General features: G+C 54.1%; 6 protein-coding genes across 6 annotated transcripts; 2 read left to right on the forward strand and 4 right to left on the reverse strand.

Annotated features, from left to right (window-relative positions):
• Positions 1-708: 708 nt before the first annotated feature.
• On the reverse strand, positions 709-2,226 carry BKA58DRAFT_406474 (MFS transporter; the record flags this gene model as incomplete). The annotated part of the gene is made up of 1 exon (XM_046171960.1): positions 709-2,226. One exon carries the CDS (start codon positions 2,224-2,226, stop codon positions 709-711), a length of 1,518 nt encoding a protein of 505 aa, XP_046019904.1.
• A 741-nt stretch (positions 2,227-2,967) lies between these two features.
• Positions 2,968-7,852, reverse strand: BKA58DRAFT_406475 (helicase C-terminal domain-containing protein; the record flags this gene model as incomplete). The annotated part of the gene is made up of 3 exons (XM_046171961.1): positions 2,968-4,845; positions 5,256-6,785; positions 6,830-7,852. The coding sequence occupies 3 exons, from the start codon at positions 7,850-7,852 to the stop codon at positions 2,968-2,970; spliced, it is 4,431 nt and encodes a 1,476-aa protein (XP_046019905.1).
• A 1,574-nt stretch (positions 7,853-9,426) lies between these two features.
• BKA58DRAFT_415195 (uncharacterized protein) lies at positions 9,427-10,266 on the reverse strand (the record flags this gene model as incomplete). Its single annotated transcript, XM_046172532.1, has 3 exons — positions 9,427-9,908; positions 9,965-10,177; positions 10,254-10,266. 3 exons carry the CDS (start codon positions 10,264-10,266, stop codon positions 9,427-9,429), a joined length of 708 nt encoding a protein of 235 aa, XP_046019906.1.
• A 178-nt stretch (positions 10,267-10,444) lies between these two features.
• On the reverse strand, positions 10,445-11,382 carry BKA58DRAFT_394880 (uncharacterized protein). The gene is made up of 3 exons (XM_046171231.1): positions 11,355-11,382; positions 11,008-11,256; positions 10,445-10,959 (listed from the first exon to the last, which is right to left on the reverse strand). The coding sequence occupies exons 2-3, from the start codon at positions 11,203-11,205 to the stop codon at positions 10,543-10,545; spliced, it is 615 nt and encodes a 204-aa protein (XP_046019907.1). The 5' UTR covers positions 11,206-11,256; positions 11,355-11,382; the 3' UTR covers positions 10,445-10,542.
• Positions 11,383-13,821: 2,439 nt separating this feature from the next.
• On the forward strand, positions 13,822-16,822 carry BKA58DRAFT_348502 (tetrapyrrole biosynthesis, uroporphyrinogen III synthase). The gene is made up of 4 exons (XM_046168473.1): positions 13,822-14,769; positions 15,195-16,227; positions 16,275-16,483; positions 16,534-16,822. The coding sequence occupies exons 1-4, from the start codon at positions 13,872-13,874 to the stop codon at positions 16,602-16,604; spliced, it is 2,211 nt and encodes a 736-aa protein (XP_046019908.1). The 5' UTR covers positions 13,822-13,871; the 3' UTR covers positions 16,605-16,822.
• Positions 16,823-17,120: 298 nt separating this feature from the next.
• On the forward strand, positions 17,121-18,153 carry BKA58DRAFT_473735 (uncharacterized protein). The gene is made up of 3 exons (XM_046175322.1): positions 17,121-17,535; positions 17,587-17,908; positions 17,961-18,153. Exons 1-3 carry the CDS (start codon positions 17,134-17,136, stop codon positions 18,053-18,055), a joined length of 819 nt encoding a protein of 272 aa, XP_046019909.1. The 5' UTR covers positions 17,121-17,133; the 3' UTR covers positions 18,056-18,153.
• The last annotated feature ends 1,411 nt before the right edge of the window (positions 18,154-19,564 follow it).

Consider the following 19,564-nt stretch of genomic DNA (forward strand, 5'->3'; position numbering starts at 1 on the left):
CGACACGAGCCGGCCGTACTGGCACCGGTTGGCTACTTCAGCATCCGTTCTGCAATCCGACCAACAGACAATGCCAATCCGTAGAGTATAGAGTCGTGCAGCACAGTAAGCACCAAACACGAATGCGAAGACTCACGTGGTATCAGCATGCCCAGCGACATCTCAAGAAGGCTGGCCACATGCGGAGCCCGAGTCGCAGCCGTTGGGAAACCCACTGCACGAGTCCTGCCCAAACGTCCTTCGGTGTCAACAACAAAGCACATGATGCGCACCCTGTGCAGGTCCACGGCCCGACACGGACGTTGAGGCTTAGGCGAAATTGAGCCGACATAGTACCCGTAGACGACAGAACGCTTCCGCCAGTTGCCGTACTTGGAAGCAGGCCAATATCGAACGTCCTCGTTGGCGGTTTTCACCAACACAGCTAGCAAACAATATATCGCTTTCTTGAATATCTCTTCCAAGGTGCGGTATGCTCTGCTTCGATCCGGGCAAGCAACGATTGCATCAACCGAGACGGAAGACTCAGCCACACATCGATGGTGCATATGGGCAAAGTGGTGCGAACATCCAGCATGAAGAGCTTGAAAAAGAGGCGTCATGTAGCGAGTTCCGACAAGACTGCAATGCTCTGAAAATATAGCGATACGATTCTTGCATTTACAAATATGTTATGTATCAACTCATTGTCTTACAATAGCCTCTCGCCTAAGGCTTAGAAGCATTCGGCTCGGGCGTTTTCGACGGAGTAGGCGCAAACTTCGACCGTTCCCTAATCGGCCCGCCATACTTATAGAAGATGAATGGAATAGGCGCAAGCAAGCAAGCAACTCCAGCAATGAGAGAACCGCCACCACCCACACCAAGAGCGTCAAACATGTACTGCGTGAACAAAGGCGCGGCAGCACCTGCGGCCGAGCGCACGACCGTGTTCGCTGCTAACGCACTTGCAGCGTACATGAGGTACGTATCTGTGAGATAGTTGAGGTATGCGACGAAGATAAGGAGGATGGATGTCGAGAGGAAGACACCAGCGAGCGTGGGAACGACCCAGTGAACGCTGTTGTACTCTGCAGACCACGCGAACCAGAACATAGTGATGGGGAACATGACGCCGCCGAGCATCGCCACAGGAAGACGATCTTCTGGTGTGGCTTTGTAGCCGGCTTCTGCCTTCTTTCTGTCCCTAGCTGTGTTGGCAAAGATGATAGCCCCACCGATGGCGGCACCAAGAGCAGAGCCAATGAGCGGTAGCTCGCCAACGCCAGAGTTCCAACCCCGACGTTGTTGGAAAACAATGGGATAGATGGTGAAGAGCATGTACAGTAGGGCATACACGACTGCGAGATAGATGGCGACCGCGAAGGAGATGGGGTCGATGAGGATCTTCCACGGTCGCGTGAGAGCAACATGGAACATGCCTGCAAGCGTTCTATCCGTCACTTCGACTGGTGCCTTGACCTCTTCATATCCAGGAATCTTCAGAGCTCTTATGCGCTTGGCTTTGTTGCGGAGCACGATTGATGGCAATGTCTCTGGGATCGTGAACATTAGTAACTCGGTAACGCCGCCCAGCCAAAGAAGGACGTAGAAGCACCATCTCCAGTCTCTCTTCAATTCCAGGAAGCCTGATATGACGGGTCCAAGTGATGGACCGATGAAAGTCATCATCGAGAAGGCAGCCATTGCATTTCCACGCTCCAGTGGTCCCCAGATGTCCGCCAATACACCTGGTGCATTGGAAAGAGGGGCACTCGCAAACGTCCCCGTCAAGAATCGGCCAACTAGGAGCCCGCCGAAGTTAGGCGTGAAAGCGCATAGGAAGTTGAAGGCCAGGTAAAGGGTAAATGTGACGTAGAAGATGTATCTGCGACCAAAGAATTCGGAAAGTGGGGCGAAGATAAGCGGACCAGCGCAGTACCCAAGGAGGAACAGAGTAATGACGAGCCCCCCAGCCTCGGTAGAGACGTGTAAGTCTGTTGATAGAGACTCAAGCGTGCCAGATGGGCTGGACGACGCGAACGTGGCGTTCACAACTAGCGTAACCGACACTACGGTGATATACCATCTTCGTGCGGTGGACCAATTTTTGGGATTCTCGATGTCGTCGGGGCCGAACTCAAGAAGGCCTTCATCGTTGAGGTGGACTTCCTCGGAAGCTTCTATATCGCGCGTCTTGTATGGCTTCGCTGTTGGCCGCGACAAGAATCGCTCGAGCTTCTCCATGGCGGACGGTAGTGTTGAGAATATGGGGAGAAGGCACAGTGGAAACAAGCCTTTCCCCGCGGCTTGGTTCATATTTCATAGGAATAGTCAAGCCACACTCCTGCGCGGATGATGAAATGGGTTCGGCCGAACGTGGTTGGTAAGGGTTCGGAGTTCGTCATTCCGCGGAGAGCGGCAAGCGAGCGTCCGCCCGAATCCACAGCGTCATCGAATCATAGAGGTCGGTATAATGTCAGCTCTGACTTTGAAACGGTATGGCTCTGAGGTGTGAGCCAGGAGTCGAACTGCGATGACTCCATGTCTACATGTGAGCCAATGCTAATGGGTCAGAATGGTCGAAGTGTCGCGACATGAGTGAGAATGTGAAGGATTGGCGCGATTCATTGGTCTCGGAAATAACGAACGATGACATCAACAAGTTGCTGCGCCCCGATTTTTGGCTATGCTTTTTCTTGTTACACTCGAGGTCATCCGTCTTACGCGTTGACTATGATGATGTTTTATAAATGCTCTTGCGACAATAGAAACCTCGTGCGGTTAAAACCAGCCTCCAGGAAGTAGCTGGTCACATAGGAAGTCATTTCAAGCAGTATGCCATAAAGATATTAGCTTGGGCATCCAAGATGGGGGAAACAAGATGGGGTGCGCGGAAGGGTGGAGCTGGACGGTGGAGCGGAAGCGCGGCCGGCTCACGGCTTGAGGATAGGTGCAGGTAAATGATCCACCTCAAGCAGTCGTACTTCAGGCGCGCTGCGAGCCATGGACCGGGTCCGCATCATCACTATAATATCCATCATCGTCGGCGCTCGCTCTTCCGATCAACTCGTACTCTCTAGCATCAGCCAACTTCGCCGCAGGGCCGCCATCAACGTCTTTGAACATACGATGGAACACAACGCCCGCGACAGCGGCGATCAACGCCAAGCCGAAGTATAGCCACTGCAAGTGTGGATCTCTTGCCAATGGAGCAATCAAGATACCCAGCGCGCTGCCACCAGCGCTTGTGAGCAGGAAGAGACTCATGATGAAGCTCTTCATATTCTCCGGTGCCTTCGCATATGCCAGTTCCAGGCCGGTAACACTAGCGAGGATCTCGCTCAAAGCGATTAGAACGTATGCTGGGGCTTGCCATGCGACGTGGACTTCGTTTGGTTTGAATTTCCCCTCGCTGACCTTTCCCGCGTCACAATTTGATGGGCTGAAGTAGCAGGGTGGCGCCGCGTAGATCTTTGACTGGAGAGCGCCTGCGTATAGCATGGCAAGCGCAGCCATGAGGAAGCCGAGAGAGATGCGCGTTATTGGCATCAATGCTATGTGCAGTCGTGTACGGATGAACGGGTAGACGAGGCGGTCCATGATCGGGATAAGGAGAATAATAGTAACGGGATCGATGTTGGGAAGGATGTCGTTCGGAAGGCCATGCAACTCCATTTGACCAGCCTGTGAGACGAAGTTGTTCAGCATCTGCGAGTACGAGAGCCAGTAGATCGGGAAGAACAAGAAGACCTTGCATGCGACCAGCGCGGTCTTCAACTCGTCAATGAACTTGTCGTCCCAAGTCACCTTCGACCTACTTCTCCCGTGCCCTTGAGCGGAAGCTTTCGCTTTGTCGAGATCTCCACCGTTCCTTGCGGCGATGTACAGGGCGCGAAAGCAGTTGCCAATCACCCCGCCTTGAGGTGGCTTGATGATGTACTGCTTCCTTCCTCTCACTAGTACCACGTATCCAACGCAGAACATGATCAATGGTAAGAGATAGGCACTCCAGAACCCGACATGTAATTCCAGCATCGTTGTCGCTATAGCGGAGATCGAACCAACGTTGATGCACATGTAGAATATCATGTAGATTCTCTGTACCGTAATCTCCGGATCGACAATGACCCGCTTTCCTCCGGGCAAGTCCTTGACGAAAGGCTTGTTAGACCGCACTTGCTCCGCGATCAACGGCGACACGTTGCTCTTGATGCCGCCAGTACCCAGGCCAATGACAAGCATCGCGACGATAAGTCCAGGGTACGCAGCTCCACCTCGAACCGCCCATGGCAAGCTGGTAACGAAGAGAATGGCGATTCCGACCATGTATACCAAACTGAACCACTTGATCGTCGCATACTTCCCCAGGTACTGGTCTGCAACAACGGCGCCAAACAAAGGTGTAAGGTAGCACCAGAACTGGAAGAAGTTTGTCATCGCTGTCGCGCCACTCTGTTTCAAGCCCAGAGCTCCAGGTAGGCCATTGGGGTCGTTGTATTCATTGGCGATGTAGTTTTGGAATGGGCCGGAGAGTCCGTAATAAGCGAAGCGCTCACAAAGCTCGACGACTGCGACTAGAAAAGCACCATATGGCAGCGTGTCCGCTACGCGAGGCAGGAACAGCAGATCCTCTGCTGTCGGTATGGAGCCAATGTGAACAGGCGCTTCGAAAGACACGGCATCCTGCTCCTCATTTACGATGTCCTTGCCATGTACCGTGAGGTTTGCACTTGCGGTCTCGGTCTGCGCAACAGTCGTATAAGCACCCCGCTCTTCACCATTTTGTCGCCGAGATGAGGCCATCTTGAACCGAATTGTTTGATCAGGCTTTCTCTGGTTATGCTCTCTTAGTGCTTGCTGGTCCTATCCGCTTGGTTGGGCGCCCTCTTCTCCGTTATGGCAATCAAAGCCGTTCGCTGCTAGACTCTGGATGCGCGCTCACGGCATCATCGGGATGTGTGTGCACTGCATAGCGACATGAAATCGCCAAAGACGAGAGTTTGAGTCGTGAATTGATGGGATTGGAGATGAAGACACGCGTTCGCGACCTCGGAAAGGTGAGACGGTGCTTGCGTCCGATCTAAGCCGGATTGGTCGCTGATTACCCCAACGCATACAGCCACACCTTTCGCAGTCACACTCAATCTCAGACCACACGAGAGCGGTGCAAAACAATGGAACGTATCTTCGCATGATTATACTACGGTCACACGCGACAGCCCTTAAGCCTTATCCGCAAAGAACCCATCCAACCTCCCCCCCAAATCCCGCACCCCCAACCCCCCCGTCAAACTTCCCCGAATCCACTTCGGCAGCTTATCCTGGATACGCCTACTCCCATACCGTCTATCCAACATCAAAATCGCCGCATAATCACCCTTATGTCTAATCGCCCTGCCCACACACTGATTAACAGCGCGCATACAAGCATTCTCGTAGAACTCGCGCGCAGCAGCCTTGCCGTCACCGCCGCTCTTCGCTTGTTTGGCGGAGATATACTGCATTTTTGCCTTCCATTCTGCTGAGTGTGGGTTGGGGAAGGGGAGGCCAACGACCACGACGCCGCGGCCGAGGGCGTCGCTGAAGTTTATGCCTTCGGAGAGGGTGCCGCCGATTACGGCGAAGAGGAGGGCGCCGCGGCCGGAGCCTGATGCGATTGCGGTGCTGTAGGCGGTGAGGACGGAGTCTGCGGTTGCTTCTTTGGTTGCGGGTGGTTGCTTAGAGGGCTGTTGCTGGCTGCGCTGCTCAAGGAAGACGGGCTTTGTTTGGGTGAAGCTGTCCCAGAAAGTGGACGTCGAAGGCGCAAGCCTGATGCGCTTCCACGCTGCGATGCAAGCGTCGAGGAAAGAGTAGCTCGGAAAGAAGACCACCACGCCATCCGGGATGTGCTGCGCAAATATCAAGATGGCATTGCCGAGATCGACCATGGTCTTGTCCTTATTGCGATTCTCAAACGTAAAGTCAAACTCAGCCCCGCTTGTAGCTCGAACGACGGGTGCAGCGAGAAGGTTCGATGGCGGAATGACGTGGCCGCAGGACAGTGTCATGATCTTTGAGGGATCCAGGTACGATAACAGATGCTGCTCGTAGTCACTCATCGGCGACATGGTGCCGCCAGCTAGTACGACTGCCCTGGCTTCTTCAACGATGTCTTTGAAGTGGTAAGTTGGGTCCAAGAGCATGTATCGTAATGTGGTGCCTGACGCTTCCTCCTTCGCGTAGAAGAAGCGGCCTTCGCTAGATGGGTTCATCAATGACAGGAGGAAGGCTTGTACATGCATCAGGACCGGTACAGTATGTCGCGGCCCATTTTTGGCCGACTTTGCAATCAGCCTCTGCGTGCTTCCACTCTCCGCTTGCTCGGCGAAGACGGTGTACCCGTCGACCTTGCGCGCCAGTCTGCTTTCTTGGAGGTAAGTGTTGAGCTTGTAGATGTTGATCTGGTCAACGCCTTTCCCGGACATGATTGCAGCCATGTCTACCAAGCCGTCTATCGCTTTCGCATTGGCGTCGATGGACTGCAGGTAGGCGATGATGGAGTCCAAGATGCGGACTGTCTGGGCAACATACACGCGATTCTTCCCTTTGAGCTTGTTGCGGAACTTCTGGAGGTAGGCTGTGAGTTGGGCGCGCGCTTGTTGTACTTGGTCGAGGGTTACGGATACGGAGTAGATGCCTGCGATGGCGTCCATCAAGTTATGCGCTTCATCGATGATGACGATGTGATCTTTGAGTGAGAGACCAAGTGCTTCACGAGCTGTGCGCTGAAGGAGTAGTGGGTAAGGAAGCGTTACGATCTGAGCCTGTCAGCACACGAAGATACCGCGGGAAGATATAGTCAACTTACCTCACAGTACTTGGTTGCTGGTCTAGAAGCGTAGTATGGACATACACCCAGCTTTTTGCCCAGCACCCCCAAGTCCTCGATGTCCCTAATCTTCGCAAGCGCATGGTCACGGAAGTCATTAACCAACGGCTCGCTTTCCTTGGTCGGCATATGTGGACACCGACTTTCTGTTTTGCTGTTCTGCTGAAGCTCCAGACATCGTTCGTTGATGGCTGTGGCGCTGCCGAGCTTGTTAACTTTACTGTTGATGCAGAGATTCTTCCTTGATCCAAGGGTAAGGTGCTTCACGTCCTCGACGAGTGTGTCTATCTCGCCGCCGCTCACCTCTTCGCCCGGGGCAATAGCGGGCGGCATCTTAACGCGACCTAGCTCGCTGGAGAATTGCGTCAACTGGGAGTGTGTTCGAGAGCAGAAGAATATCTTTGTCTCGTCAGGCGCCTCTCCATCGTCGTCCTTTGATGCATCAGCGCTGTAGCCGAGGGATGCCATCAAGGCCTGGGTTTCTGCCGACAGCCCAGACTCGTCAAACGCGCCGGTTCTTGCTCGTTTGTGAGACTCCTCATCGCTCTCGTAATCATCCAAAGCGAACTGGGCTTCGTCATTATTTTCGGTATCGCCTGCCGCAGTCTTCTGTTTCTTGTACTTGGGTTCGCCGCTTTCGTAACGTTCTTTCGCACGCTTCTCTTTGGCTTTGATTTTGGCAATGCGGTCGTTCAGGTCCTGTTTACGCCGAAGCGCTTCCTGCTTCCGCTGCTTCTGGGCGTGTTCAACAATCCATGAAGGCTCTTCACTATTCGCAGCGTCTACCGTGAAGCCTTCTTCGAATGTCCGTCGCTTATGATCGCGTAGCCAAGTCATCGAGCCACATATCAAGCTCAGCGATTTGCCGGTTCCCGTCGGCGACTCGAAGATGCCGACTTTGCCGTCTTCCAGACACGTGTAGACAGCGCCCATGAATTCATTTTGGATATTGTAAGGCGTGTATGGGTGATGGAAATCTCGCTTCTCGTTGGTGTTGTGCATCGTAGCTTGGTGTCGGTGGGTTGAGCGACGCGACGCGTGGAGGAAAACGGGTGTTCACGTGGTGCGTTTAGCGCACGCCGGGCTAACACGACGCGACCACCGTCATTTCACCTCCAGGTTTCCTCCATCACGAACGTTCTCAATCGTACATTCAAATGTGTTCTCGCTATCAACCACAGGCATTCTCATAGTAATGCAGGCTTGTTTTCAAGCGCGCCTAGCATGGCTTCTCATCTACACGCGGAGGCTGCAGGGTCTCTCTTGGTAACATGCCCAGGTGACGTTTGCTCGTACATTAATTGCCATGAACGTTGCGAATACTACGGCACTACCATGAGCTCCCTCCCATGTGAATCCGGTAACGGTCCAAATCGTAACAATAGGCGACCCAGACTTGTCACCACCAAGCCAATCCTTTCGCGCAGACGGTAAGACATGATCGCGTGGACACCGCTCGCCACACAGTAATTTCTGTCTCTTTTCGTCCAATCGCATCTTTTCCATAATCACACATTGACAGTCCGTTTCGTCGGATTCGCTCCAGCTCGCCACCATTGTTGACAATGCCTCCGCTATAGCCGCGACAGAGCCACCTCCCTATTCCGACCTTGGCCTAGATTACACCACATCCACCGCTAAACTAGGACAAGCAACACTTCGAGCAGTACGACTCCAACCATACATTCTCTCGATCGTAGCATATTCCCTCGAAGCCAATCTGAAGAAATTCGCAGCAGCAATCCCGCTCGATTGGCCAACATCCGATGGCCACCGTAGCTCTCTCCTCCAAAAGAAAGAGCGCCCACCTCCTGCAGCTCTCCAAAACCATTGCACGCATATACCACCAGCTCTCTGCCTCCTCCATACAAGATGACCGTACAATCCATTCCGAAGTCGTCGACGCCAGCAGAGCGCTCAACATAGACCCCGGTTTTACCTGAGAACTATTAGCGTCATACGCGAACCATCAATGCAAGTCCTGGAAGTTCCAACGGGATATACTCCGGGACTTCAACTTGGGCAAGCATAAGTGGTATCTCCGTGTTGTTTCTTTGTTGATACTGCAGTTGTCGCCTAATCCTGTGATGCAGAAGCAACTTGGGCTGGCGTTGGAGAATATCAAACTGCGAGTAAGATCGAACAGCTTGAAGTCGGATTGGCTTCCAAGCCGGCGGACTACGGGTATACGGTACTTGCTGGTATACTGCTTGTTGGAGAGCACGGGTCGTGGCAGCAGTTGTTGGAGTTGTTGAGACCGGGTTGAGGGATTAATTTGACGCTCGGTAATACGGGTGTAATAATGGACTATTGATTGAAAGGGTGCGTTGTAGCTTGTACCTTTTGTCTTGCTTTTACGCAAGAGACGTTGCACCTGGCAATATACGGGGAGACGGAAAAGGTGTGATGGATGTTCCGAGGGTCAATTTATCGCTGGTTCCATTTGAAATGATTATATACCTCATGCCATCTATAAATGATCTATTCCGATGCATCCGACTAACTACCAGTCGTGCAACCCTTCAGCTGTGGATGCCACACACCTCCTCTCCCCCCCTCTCCCCTCTCTATTCATCTCACCCCACAATCCTACCCCTCAACTCCGTCTTCGCCAGGACCTCCTTCTCCGCCAACCCATCAACCCTAACCTCACCATCCTTCCCATTCTTCCCCACAAGCCTAAACCCCTTGACAAGCCCTGTCCCACTCGTCATACCCACACCCTCACCCCACCCCCAATTCTCCTCCATCCACGTTATCGGCCAAAGCAGCACAGTCCCCGCGACGCAAAACACCGTAGCCCAAGCCTGCCAGAGCCAGATCAACATCCAGGCGCCCGGCGCGACGAAGCGTATCCATTGGTCGACTTGGTACAGGTCTTCTTGCTTGGCGATGTAGTATTTTGACTTTGGAGATTGGGAGGAGGACGAGTTGGAAGGGGATTGGCGTAGGTGGAGGACGGTGGTGAGGCGGACGGGCGCGTAGTAGAAGGGTATAAACCAGATGCGGAAGATTTGGAAGATGGTTGCGTAGAGGACGAGGTTAGTTTCGTCGAATGCTATGTCACCATCATCAGTATTGCTCTTCTTGCGCGTAAAAGTTGCTGGCACCCACCGACGCTCTGCACTGTGCAATCAATCCTCGGACTCATAATCTTATACCACCGATACGTTCTCTCGACCAACCACCTCGAGTTCGGCCTCGACCATGTTCTACAAAATGGATGCGAGAACGCGGCATCAGGTGTGAAGTATTTGTCGATGGTAGCGCGCTGGAGCGACGGGGGTGATTGCGTGAGAAGGTGGATGATGGCGGGTATCTCCTTGACTGTGTTGCGACGAGACGGCTTGGTCAGCGAGACGCGCGATGGGGGGGATGGTTGGATTAGGGAGGTGCGACGAACCTGGGTCTTCCATTGTGGGTGCGCTGAGGGAGGTTATGGGGACAAGACGGGCGTTTGGTGGGTGAATGCTTTGGGTTGTGCATGGCGCCGAGGTTTGACGCGGAAGGACCAGGGTGGAACGCGCTCGTGTGACGTCATTCTAGGTTTCAACAGGCTCCAACAAGCTGCTCACACTGATGCAACGAGGACATGGTGGTGGGAAGTATGTTTATTATTTGATTACTTCTGGGTCATCATGCTTCTACATGTTTCCCCTTTCCGGAGTATCTTGAGACTGACCAATCTACATCTACTGCGACCTGTACTGCTGGATCTCGGCCTCGTCAAGATGCCTCAGCTTGTTGACGTTTGGTGCCTCACCAGTCGCGATGCCCTTCGCTAGCTCAACAAGACCGCCAATCTGTGTTCGCTTCGACACGGCGTACTGTGCGGTGCTGACCTTGACGCGGATGATGCCAATGCGCGGGTCCTCTGGGCCACCGTCGTGCTTGCCGTCACCCAGGTCGCCAATCCAGGCCTTGAGCGCTGGTGAGTAGTGCTTGCGGACAACATCGCGGTCTGTCTCAATGGAGGCGTGGCCGGAGATGGATGCCCACTCGCCCGAGTTGTTGATGAAGCCGACGTTGACGGACTTGTGCTCCTTGAGGTCGTCGGTCTTGCCGGACTCGGTGTTGGTGTGGAAGAGGAGGTCGAAGCCGTGTCCCTCCTTTTCTTTGTCAGTCATGTCTTTGGTCATCAATTGGGTGTGTATTACCTTTGCAGCGACGGCCATGGCTCTTGAGGCCAAGAGATCGCTGTCTGCGGCCTGTGTGGTCAACAGGCAGAACTTGGTCTTGTCGACAAAGTTGAGCAGGTCCTCGCACTTCTCCTTAAGAGAGGGCTCCTCGAGGTTCTTCTGCGTGTAGGGGTCGGCCGTCTTGGAGCCGGTGTCGGTGTTGCTGAAGCCAGACATGGTGATGGTAGTTGTAGAGAATACGCGTTGAGCGGGGTGTTTGTTTGGTAGCTGGGGAGAAGGCGTCAGCTTCTGTAGACACAATGTTCGAGGAGACCTCCGCGCTGTTCTTGCGATACACTGAGAAAGGAAACGAGACGGAAGCATACCTTTGGATGGGTAGTTATGGGTAAACAGGTAGTGTGTGGGAGAGAAGCTGAGTATGTCGCGCGACTTTGTACGACTTTGCCGGTGATGTCATCAGTACCACCACCACGCGTTGGGAACCACATCCACCCCGCTATGTATGTGGGGTAACTCCTTTTGGCTGTCACCGGCACCGGCTCCTGTTGCGGATGCTCTAGTCTGTAGTTCAGGGCCTTGCGTCATGTCATGCTTCTTCAAGCTAGTGACCAAGTCCTACATGTTTGAGTGGCACAGGTCACTCTGATAAACGCATTGAAGATGAGATGGTGATATTAACCCTCTGGGTCTGCTACGCCTCTAAATGAGACACATCGTACTCCACTCCGTGACCCCGTCCCATGCCATGCTGGTATCTCGTAACAATAGCGGACAATGTACCGATTCCAAGATCCCAAGCTAGAAATGAAAATGTGGGCTAGATCCTACACTATGCAAATGTCCCAAATACATGACCCAGATTCCGAGAGGCGAACACCTCTAGTGACAATGTTTGACACTGCGCAACTCTATGCGTCGGCGGCAGTCTCCTTGTCCTCAATCGACGCCTTCTTGAGGTCGTCAGCAGCGTCCGCTGCCGCGTCCTTCTCCTGGGCGAGCTCAGCCTCAGCGGATGCGTCGCCGTTGACGGCCTGGTTCTTCTGGGCGGGCTTGCGAGCGGCGTCAGTGCTGCCGTTGGCTGCGTCCTCTGCGGCCTCTTCAGCCTCAAGTTTGTCAATCTCCTTCTGTGCCTTGGCGATGTTCTGAAGATTTGTTAGCAGCATCCTCGCAGTCGTATATAGAATCACTCACCTCCTTGGTCTTGCGGTCCTGGTCCTCTTTCCAGTGGGTAAGCTTGGCCTGGAGCTTCTCGACGGTGGCAGGGACTTCGTCCTGGCTTGATGGGGGGTCGACGCCGACCTTGGCCAGCTCCTCGATGATACCAATGTTGAGGTTGAACTTGCTAGCAGCAGCGCCGCCCTTCTTGCCCTTCTTACCCTTCTTTCCACCAGTACCAGCCATGTAGCTCTCCTCCTCAGTGTCTTTCTTGGATATGCGGGTACCCTTGAGGCCGGAGTCGTCGACGGTGCGCTGGGCGGAGGCGGCGAACTTGCTGGCAGCGGTGGTCTCCTTCGCGGGGAGTGCGGAGGGGTCGAAGTGGCGGATCAAGCCCTCGCAGGCAATGATCTCGTCGCCGTACGCGGGTGCGCTGGCTTCCTCGAGACGCTTGGAGGCAGTCTCCTTGCGCTTGCCGGCGACGTACTGGAGCTGCTCGAGGCGCCTCTTCTCGTTGCGGATCTTGCGAGCCTCGAACTCGTAGTTCTTGAATGCGCGGAGCTGCTGGAAGTAGTTGTCCTTGAGCTCCTTGCGGGCCTGGTACTTCTCCTGCTGCACTGCGCGCGCCTTGTCGGTCTCCTCACGGAGCGACCTCAGGTTCTTGAAGGCCTCGTCTTGCTCAGCCTTGAGTCCGTCCAGCTCAGTCTGAAGCTTGGTGTACTTCTCGGAGAGGGCCTTGTTCTCGGGGTCGTCCAGTAGCTTCTTCTGCTCGGCGATCTGGGCCTTGATATCGTCGATCTTCTTCTGCTGGCTGTCGAAGCCGGAGAAGTTCTTCTTGGCCTTGTTGAGGGCGCTGATCTCAGCCAGGGCCTTCTTCTCGTCCACGAGCTTCATCATGCCGCCGTCAACCTGCTTCTGCAGACGGGCAATCTCCTGGTCCACATCCTCGGCGGACTTGTAGTTGGACTTGCCCTTTGCCGTCTTGAGCTCGTTCAGCTGCTGCTTAAGCTGCTCGTCGAGCTTCTTGATCTTCTCGAAGATGGAGTTGCGTCCGGACTTGTTGCCCTGCTGGGTCGAGCGGATGGCGTTGAGCTCCGTCTTGAGCTCCTGCTGGCGCTTTGCGTTCGGCGAGTCCTTGTTGTTGGGCTTGGCGAGATCGAGCTTGGCCTTGCAGGCGTTCTGGTCGTCGTTAGTAATTTTCCAGGATTAGTTGATGGTGTGCGATGCAGCCACCCGTCAGCTCGTGGCCGTGCGACTGCGCGCACCACACAGGGACATGTACTCACCAGCTTTTCCTGGGCGGCGGCGTGCTCCTTCTCCAGCTTGGCGAGGTCTTCCTTGTACTTGTCCTCGTCGGGCTTGTCAGGCTTGACAACCTGCTGCTTCGCTTGAGGGGCAGCAGCGCCGTTGGTAGAGGCCTGGGCGGCGGGTGGAGTTGCGACGTCGGCCATGGTTGCTGTGCAGTCAATTGAATTGAAGGGCTGACTGGGAGTTGCAGCGGGGGGAGAGGTCTGGGAGATCTGAATAGACCGCCGAGTTGTGAGTGCTGGGCTAGGCGTGAAGGGCGGTGGGAGGACAACTATTAAATTCGAGGGTCTCGAGTGAACCACGGATGCTGGCAACTTTTCCCGATGCTTAGCGGGCGGGCTAGTGTGCCGCCCGCAGTCAGGGCTCCATCGCCCACCCTTCACTCGGGGCCTCGAACACACACCCACCAACCCACGGCTATGGCGGAACAATCGCGGGGCAAGATCCCCATCCTGCTGCTGAAGACCAAGTCAGTACCCAAAGACACGTATGAGGAGCTTTTCCTTGAACTCGACAATGGCAGCTATGCGCCCGTTTTCGTGCCCGTCCTGGAGCACAGGTTCAAGCGAGATGCCCTGCGTGAGGTGCGCCAGCATGTCACCCATCGCGGCTTCGTGCCACAAGCGCAGCAGGGTCTTGCGACATATGGTGCGCTGATCTTCACCTCGCAGCGTGCAGTTGAAGCCTTCAGTGAGGTTGTCCAAGAAATCCGTAAAGAAGGCGCCCTCGACATCGACAGTCTGCTCCCAGAGAGTCTGCCGCTGTACGTAGTAGGCCCAGCTACAGCTCGCGGACTGCGATCGCTGGGCCTTAAGTGTCCAATTCTGGGAGAGGAAACCGGCAACGGCGAGGCTCTGGCTGGCTTCATCTTGAGGCACTACAACGCCCTTCATCCAGGTGTTGCGAATCCGCCCATATTGTTCATGGTCGGCGATAAGAGGAGGGACATAATACCAAAGACCCTGCAGTCAGAAGAGCTGGACCCAAAGGAGAGGGCGAGGGTAGATGAGTTGGTTATATACGAGACCGGGGAGATGCAGTCTTTCAAGGAGGACTTCTCGACAATCTGGCGCAGAAACGCGGACCAAGGCTCGAGACGGCAATGGGTCGTTGTATTCTCTCCAAGTGGATGTCAAGCCATGCTTGAGAGCCTCGGTCTCCTGGACATGGAGACTGGGAGAGCCAGGGCTACTGCTGAGCAGAGAGACATCCTAATATGCACCATCGGCCCGACGACACGCGATTATCTGAAGCAGGAGTTTGGCTTTACTCCTGATGTATGCGCGGAGAAGCCGAGTCCGGAGGGCATCGCCGACGGTGTTCACGCCTTTCTCGAGAAGCACGAATAAGCAATGGCGGTTGTGGCTTCGTCTACGTCGACCGGGGTGCGCTCGATGGACGACGTACAATTTGAAGGCCTTGTATATCAGCGTCGATAGGTTTGCTAGATCAAGTACGTGAATGCGCGACGCTATTCCACGCACTCTCAAATCCTCGTTCATGACCGCTCGCGGCTTCCGTATGATAGTCCAGCGCTGCACGTGCCTTCCTGACGCGTCGATGTGCTAATGACTGCCATTGACGTCACCATTTCACGCGACGCGCCTGCCACAAACCACCAGCGCGCGCGCAAACAACAGCCTCCTTCATTACTTCACCCATCTTTATCCCATCCTTTCACCAATTCCTTCAACAATCTACACCTCTTCATTCAATTGACCTCACTGCATCAACAATGGCAGGAACACGCTCCTCTGCACGCGACACCGACGGTGGCTCCAGCCCAGCAAAGGGTAACGATATCGCAGCCGGTACCAAACGCAAGCCTGAGGTCGAGCCCTCTCCCAAGCGCGACCGCAAGGTGACAAAGAAGCAAGCCACTATCGAGGAGACTATGCATACAGGCAAGGAAGAAGATAGCGAGATGAAGGACGCCTCTGATGGGGGTCAAGACTCGAAAGACGCAGAGGAGGCCGAGAAGAAGGCCGCTGAAGACCTGGTTGATGCAAGCGACGCGACGGCATTGGCCACTGGCGATGATAACAAGCCTACATCAACTGACATGGAGACTGCGGACGACCAGGCGGAACAGGAGACCGACGTCGCCCCTAAAGCCGAAGAGGCTACACAGGAGGAGACGAACGAAGACAAAGCAGACACTACTAAAAAAGAGGCTGTCGCAGACGGTGAAGGCGCGATCGAGGAGTCCTCCCAGCGCGCAAAGCAAATGCCATCAAACATTCTTGAGAAGGGCGTCATTTACTTCTTTACCCGGAACCGCGTCGGTGTCGAGGAATCCGAAAGCGTCGGCGACCTTCAACGCACCTTCTTCGTCCTCCGACCAATGCCATCTGGAGCCAAGCTAGGCGACGGTGCTCTCGCCGACGACAATAACATCCGCCTCTTCGCGCTGCCCAAGAAGGTCTTCCCCAAGTCGCACAACGATCGCTTCATGGCATTTGTCGAGAAGGCGAACACTTCCATCAAAGAGCTGAAGGAGAGCTTCTTTGGTGCGGACGAGTACGAGACGAAGACACAAGGCAGTCGACGCACCGAGCCTGTGGCGCCGGTAGCGGAAGGCGTGTATGCGATTACGCGCACTGAAGACCGGACGTGCCACCTCGTCTACTCTACCACCATACCTTCCGAGCTTGGAGAGGTGCAGGAAGACCTAGGTATCAAGGATCAGGGCAGCTTCGTCATGAGTGTCAAGAACCCTGAGCGCAGCGGACCGGCTTCTGCCCAGCTTCCTCAGAAGCCCGCTTTCCCCAAGGAGTAAGTGATCTCGATGTGACTACCTGTTCACGACTGACCATTGCCAGGTTTATCGACGAGTTCCGCAGACTGGCTTGGGTCGAAGTCAAGCCGAAATACCTGGACTATGAGTACTGTCAGATCCTGCTCATCGGCGAAAAGATGGAGAGTGGTGTCGAGCCGACGACCAAGGACCAGAAGCATGACAAGGAGACTCCACAAGAGGAGATTGAGAAACTCGAACATGAGGATGAGCTGCGCGTCGAGCATCTTCACGGTATGTTGTTCAGCTGCTAGCAGATGTGGCTTGTGCTAATGAAGTCTTAGGCGACGACTCTATCTATGATGACCTCAAGATCAGCAAGAAGGAATATCCGCAGGTCGCGACGACCTGGTGAGCTTGAACTGTAGCTCACTGTCACGCGATATTAACGATCTTCTTTCGAATTTACTGTACAACATGGATCATCGGCGTTCAAGGGCGCAGGACATATCCCGGCATGGCCTCTGGTACGGATCTCGGATGAGAATGGTCAGAGGAACCGGTTATAGGGCTTGGTATCACTCATAAACTTCCTCACATCGAGTCGCAATATAATAATCAACTGTACTCCACACTTCTCAATGGGCGCGGCGCACATGCAACGCTTCAGTCTTCGGAACTCACTGACAGTGGCTCAATCGAGTAAGCCGATTGGGCAGATCCTTGGACTTCTGTTTGCGATATCATCGTTACAATTTCCGCTCATCGCTCACTGCTACCGATACCGCTAACCTCATCACCGTGATGCCAGGTATCGGTGACAGTCTCTCCCAAACTCTACTTCGTTGGTTGGTGTACTGATACCTACATCCTCTTTACACTTACGACTCGCTATTCCGCACATCGCTGCATCTTTTCCACGGTCTTCAACATTACTCATCACCATGCCTCCCTTTCCCAACCCTCCCGCCGAAGACTCAAAGTCGGTCACCTGGCCGCTGCTATCCTTCTCCATCCACAAAGAACAAAAGATAACCGGCATGGCAACCTTCTTTCTCGACCACGCAAACACAGAATTCGGCTTCATCAGATCCACCTCCTCGAACATCGCGTCTGTCTTCCGCTTCCTGGAAACAAATGAGCCCATCTACTTCCAAGCCAAGACCGCAAAGCAATCCATCGAGCTTCCAGAGTCAGCTCAAGTCGTCTCCACACTCCTCGACGAGATGTACGGTGTCTACAACCCCACCACTGGTTCCATCTTCACCAACTTTGCGCTGAGGATGGAGATTGAGAAAGAACTCATGATGAACCAGCTCTTAGATCTCTTCATCGCCGCTGACAAGGTGCCTGCTCTCACGTCATTCCTCGATCTATCACACTAATCCTATACCCAGTACAACCTCGAACCCATCAAACGCCGCGCCGCCGAAGCCATCATCGACCGCCTTCCCTTCATCACCGACCCGCTCATGATCGTCGACCTCGCTACATGCATCTACCACGAGCAGTGTCCCGAGAACGACCGAGGACTGTGCAACGCTATCATCGAGTGTGTGAGGATGCGCACGCCGGCTATACTGGAAGATGAGAGTGCGTGGGAAGAGTTCTCGGAGAACAAGAATGTGCTGAGAGCTTTTCACGTGTCGCAATGTGAGGCGGGTGAGGGTAGTGGTGTGTTCGGGGGTGGAGGCGGGGGTGGGGTTTTGACGCCGCCTGGTACGCCTAGGTAGAGTGGTGGTTTGGCGGTTTGGCTGCTGGCGTGTAGTAGGATTGAGTTACGAAGAGGTAGCTGAGGCAAATGCACTTGCGGTCGACACTCGATTGAAGGCGTTCGGTGCAAAGACCTTGCTCAGCTTTGGCTGAGCTGTCGCGCACCTCCCCATGCCGCTTTCGTACGCAATCTAGATCCCATTCACTGTGCTTGCGGTCCTTCTTGGTTGCATGGTGCAGCGGTGTAAGACAGCCTTGCGGCGGTCAGACTAGATCTCAGACGAATACACGCCGTTGCTTACGCTAAGAACATAGTGTACATTGATATACCCCGAACGTCTACCTCGATCTCTATATCGTGTACAACATAACTTCTCGACCACGATACGATACCAAGAAGCGGTCTGAACTAAAAGCGCACTCTCTTCTGTGTTGGTATGATGGAAGAGTTTGGGAGAGTTGGAGCGGCCCCATGGCGGGTAAGCCCGGAGATGTCCCCGATTCTAGTTCGTCTTAGTTCGGACTGGCACAGGTATGCTTACACGACGTGCCCTTGTGAGATAGAGTATTAACTCTTGGAATGAGGCCGTACCTTTTCTAGCCATGAGTCTATTGGCGGATACTTCATCGCGTACTGTCTCGGTGGTGTTGTCTTCAACCGGTGAGACGGACGTACACCGTGTAGAAGCCGTTAACAATAAACTTCGACTAACGATCGTTGCTTAGTACATCCTACATAGAAGGCTTTATGCTCGCCGAGAGGTACGGGAGGATGTATAAAAGTCATGACTTGACCATCTCTTCCGACTCATCGAACAGATCCAGCATCACCTTCATACACCAACATCACAAGACTCACGCCTCACAAAACAACGACACTGCCTTTCCTCTCAAACAAAACCAAAAAGTAACACTCCCCCATCTTATCCCTCCTCTTCACCACTAAACCCACCAGCCCTCACCTCAAAATGCGTTTCCTCTCCCTCACCCTCCTCGCCACAACCGCAACAGCCTGTTTCCAAACCTCCCACTGCTCCGCTCCCAACGGCCCCGACATCGCCGTGCAATCGAACGGCGTCAACGACCCCGAACACAACCAAGCCCAATTCACCGTTGCCTTCAAAGACGGGCGGTATGGACCCGAGACGTTTGTTGGCATGGTGAACCATCTCAGATGCGATATTATTGTTAAGATCAAGAGCCCCGCCGCGAATGATGCGTTGCAGTGCTGGGTTGTGCCGCCGGGGGAGCAGTGTAATTTGGATGTCAGTATTGCGGGGATTTGGTGGCATCAGAGTTGTACTTCGTAGGTTGGGGGACGGGGGGGTTTGGTGGGGTAGAGAATGGGAAGACGAGGGGTGATAGAAAGCGAATAGCGAGTATGAAATGTTCGATCAATCTCAGAATCTGTGTTCGTCTATTGGTACCGCGCATTCTTGCTTCATGTCCCAGTGAATACTCGATAATCGCTCCTAGACGGCCAAGTGGCTTCTGGTTCGGCAGCCGGCTTGGATATCCATCCACCCAACACGACATGCCCTTTGACCAAACTACTAAATCGATCAACTCCTGCTACGGAGCAACATAGTATTATTGGCACTCGCAAAAGTACCTTACTTGAAAACAAGAAGTGGATATTAGAGATGAAGTAAGGTGTTGCGC

This window comes from Alternaria rosae (genome assembly GCF_020736505.1).
Source record: "Alternaria rosae strain MPI-PUGE-AT-0040 chromosome Unknown BKA58scaffold_14, whole genome shotgun sequence".
NCBI lineage: Eukaryota > Fungi > Ascomycota > Dothideomycetes > Pleosporales > Pleosporaceae > Alternaria > Alternaria rosae.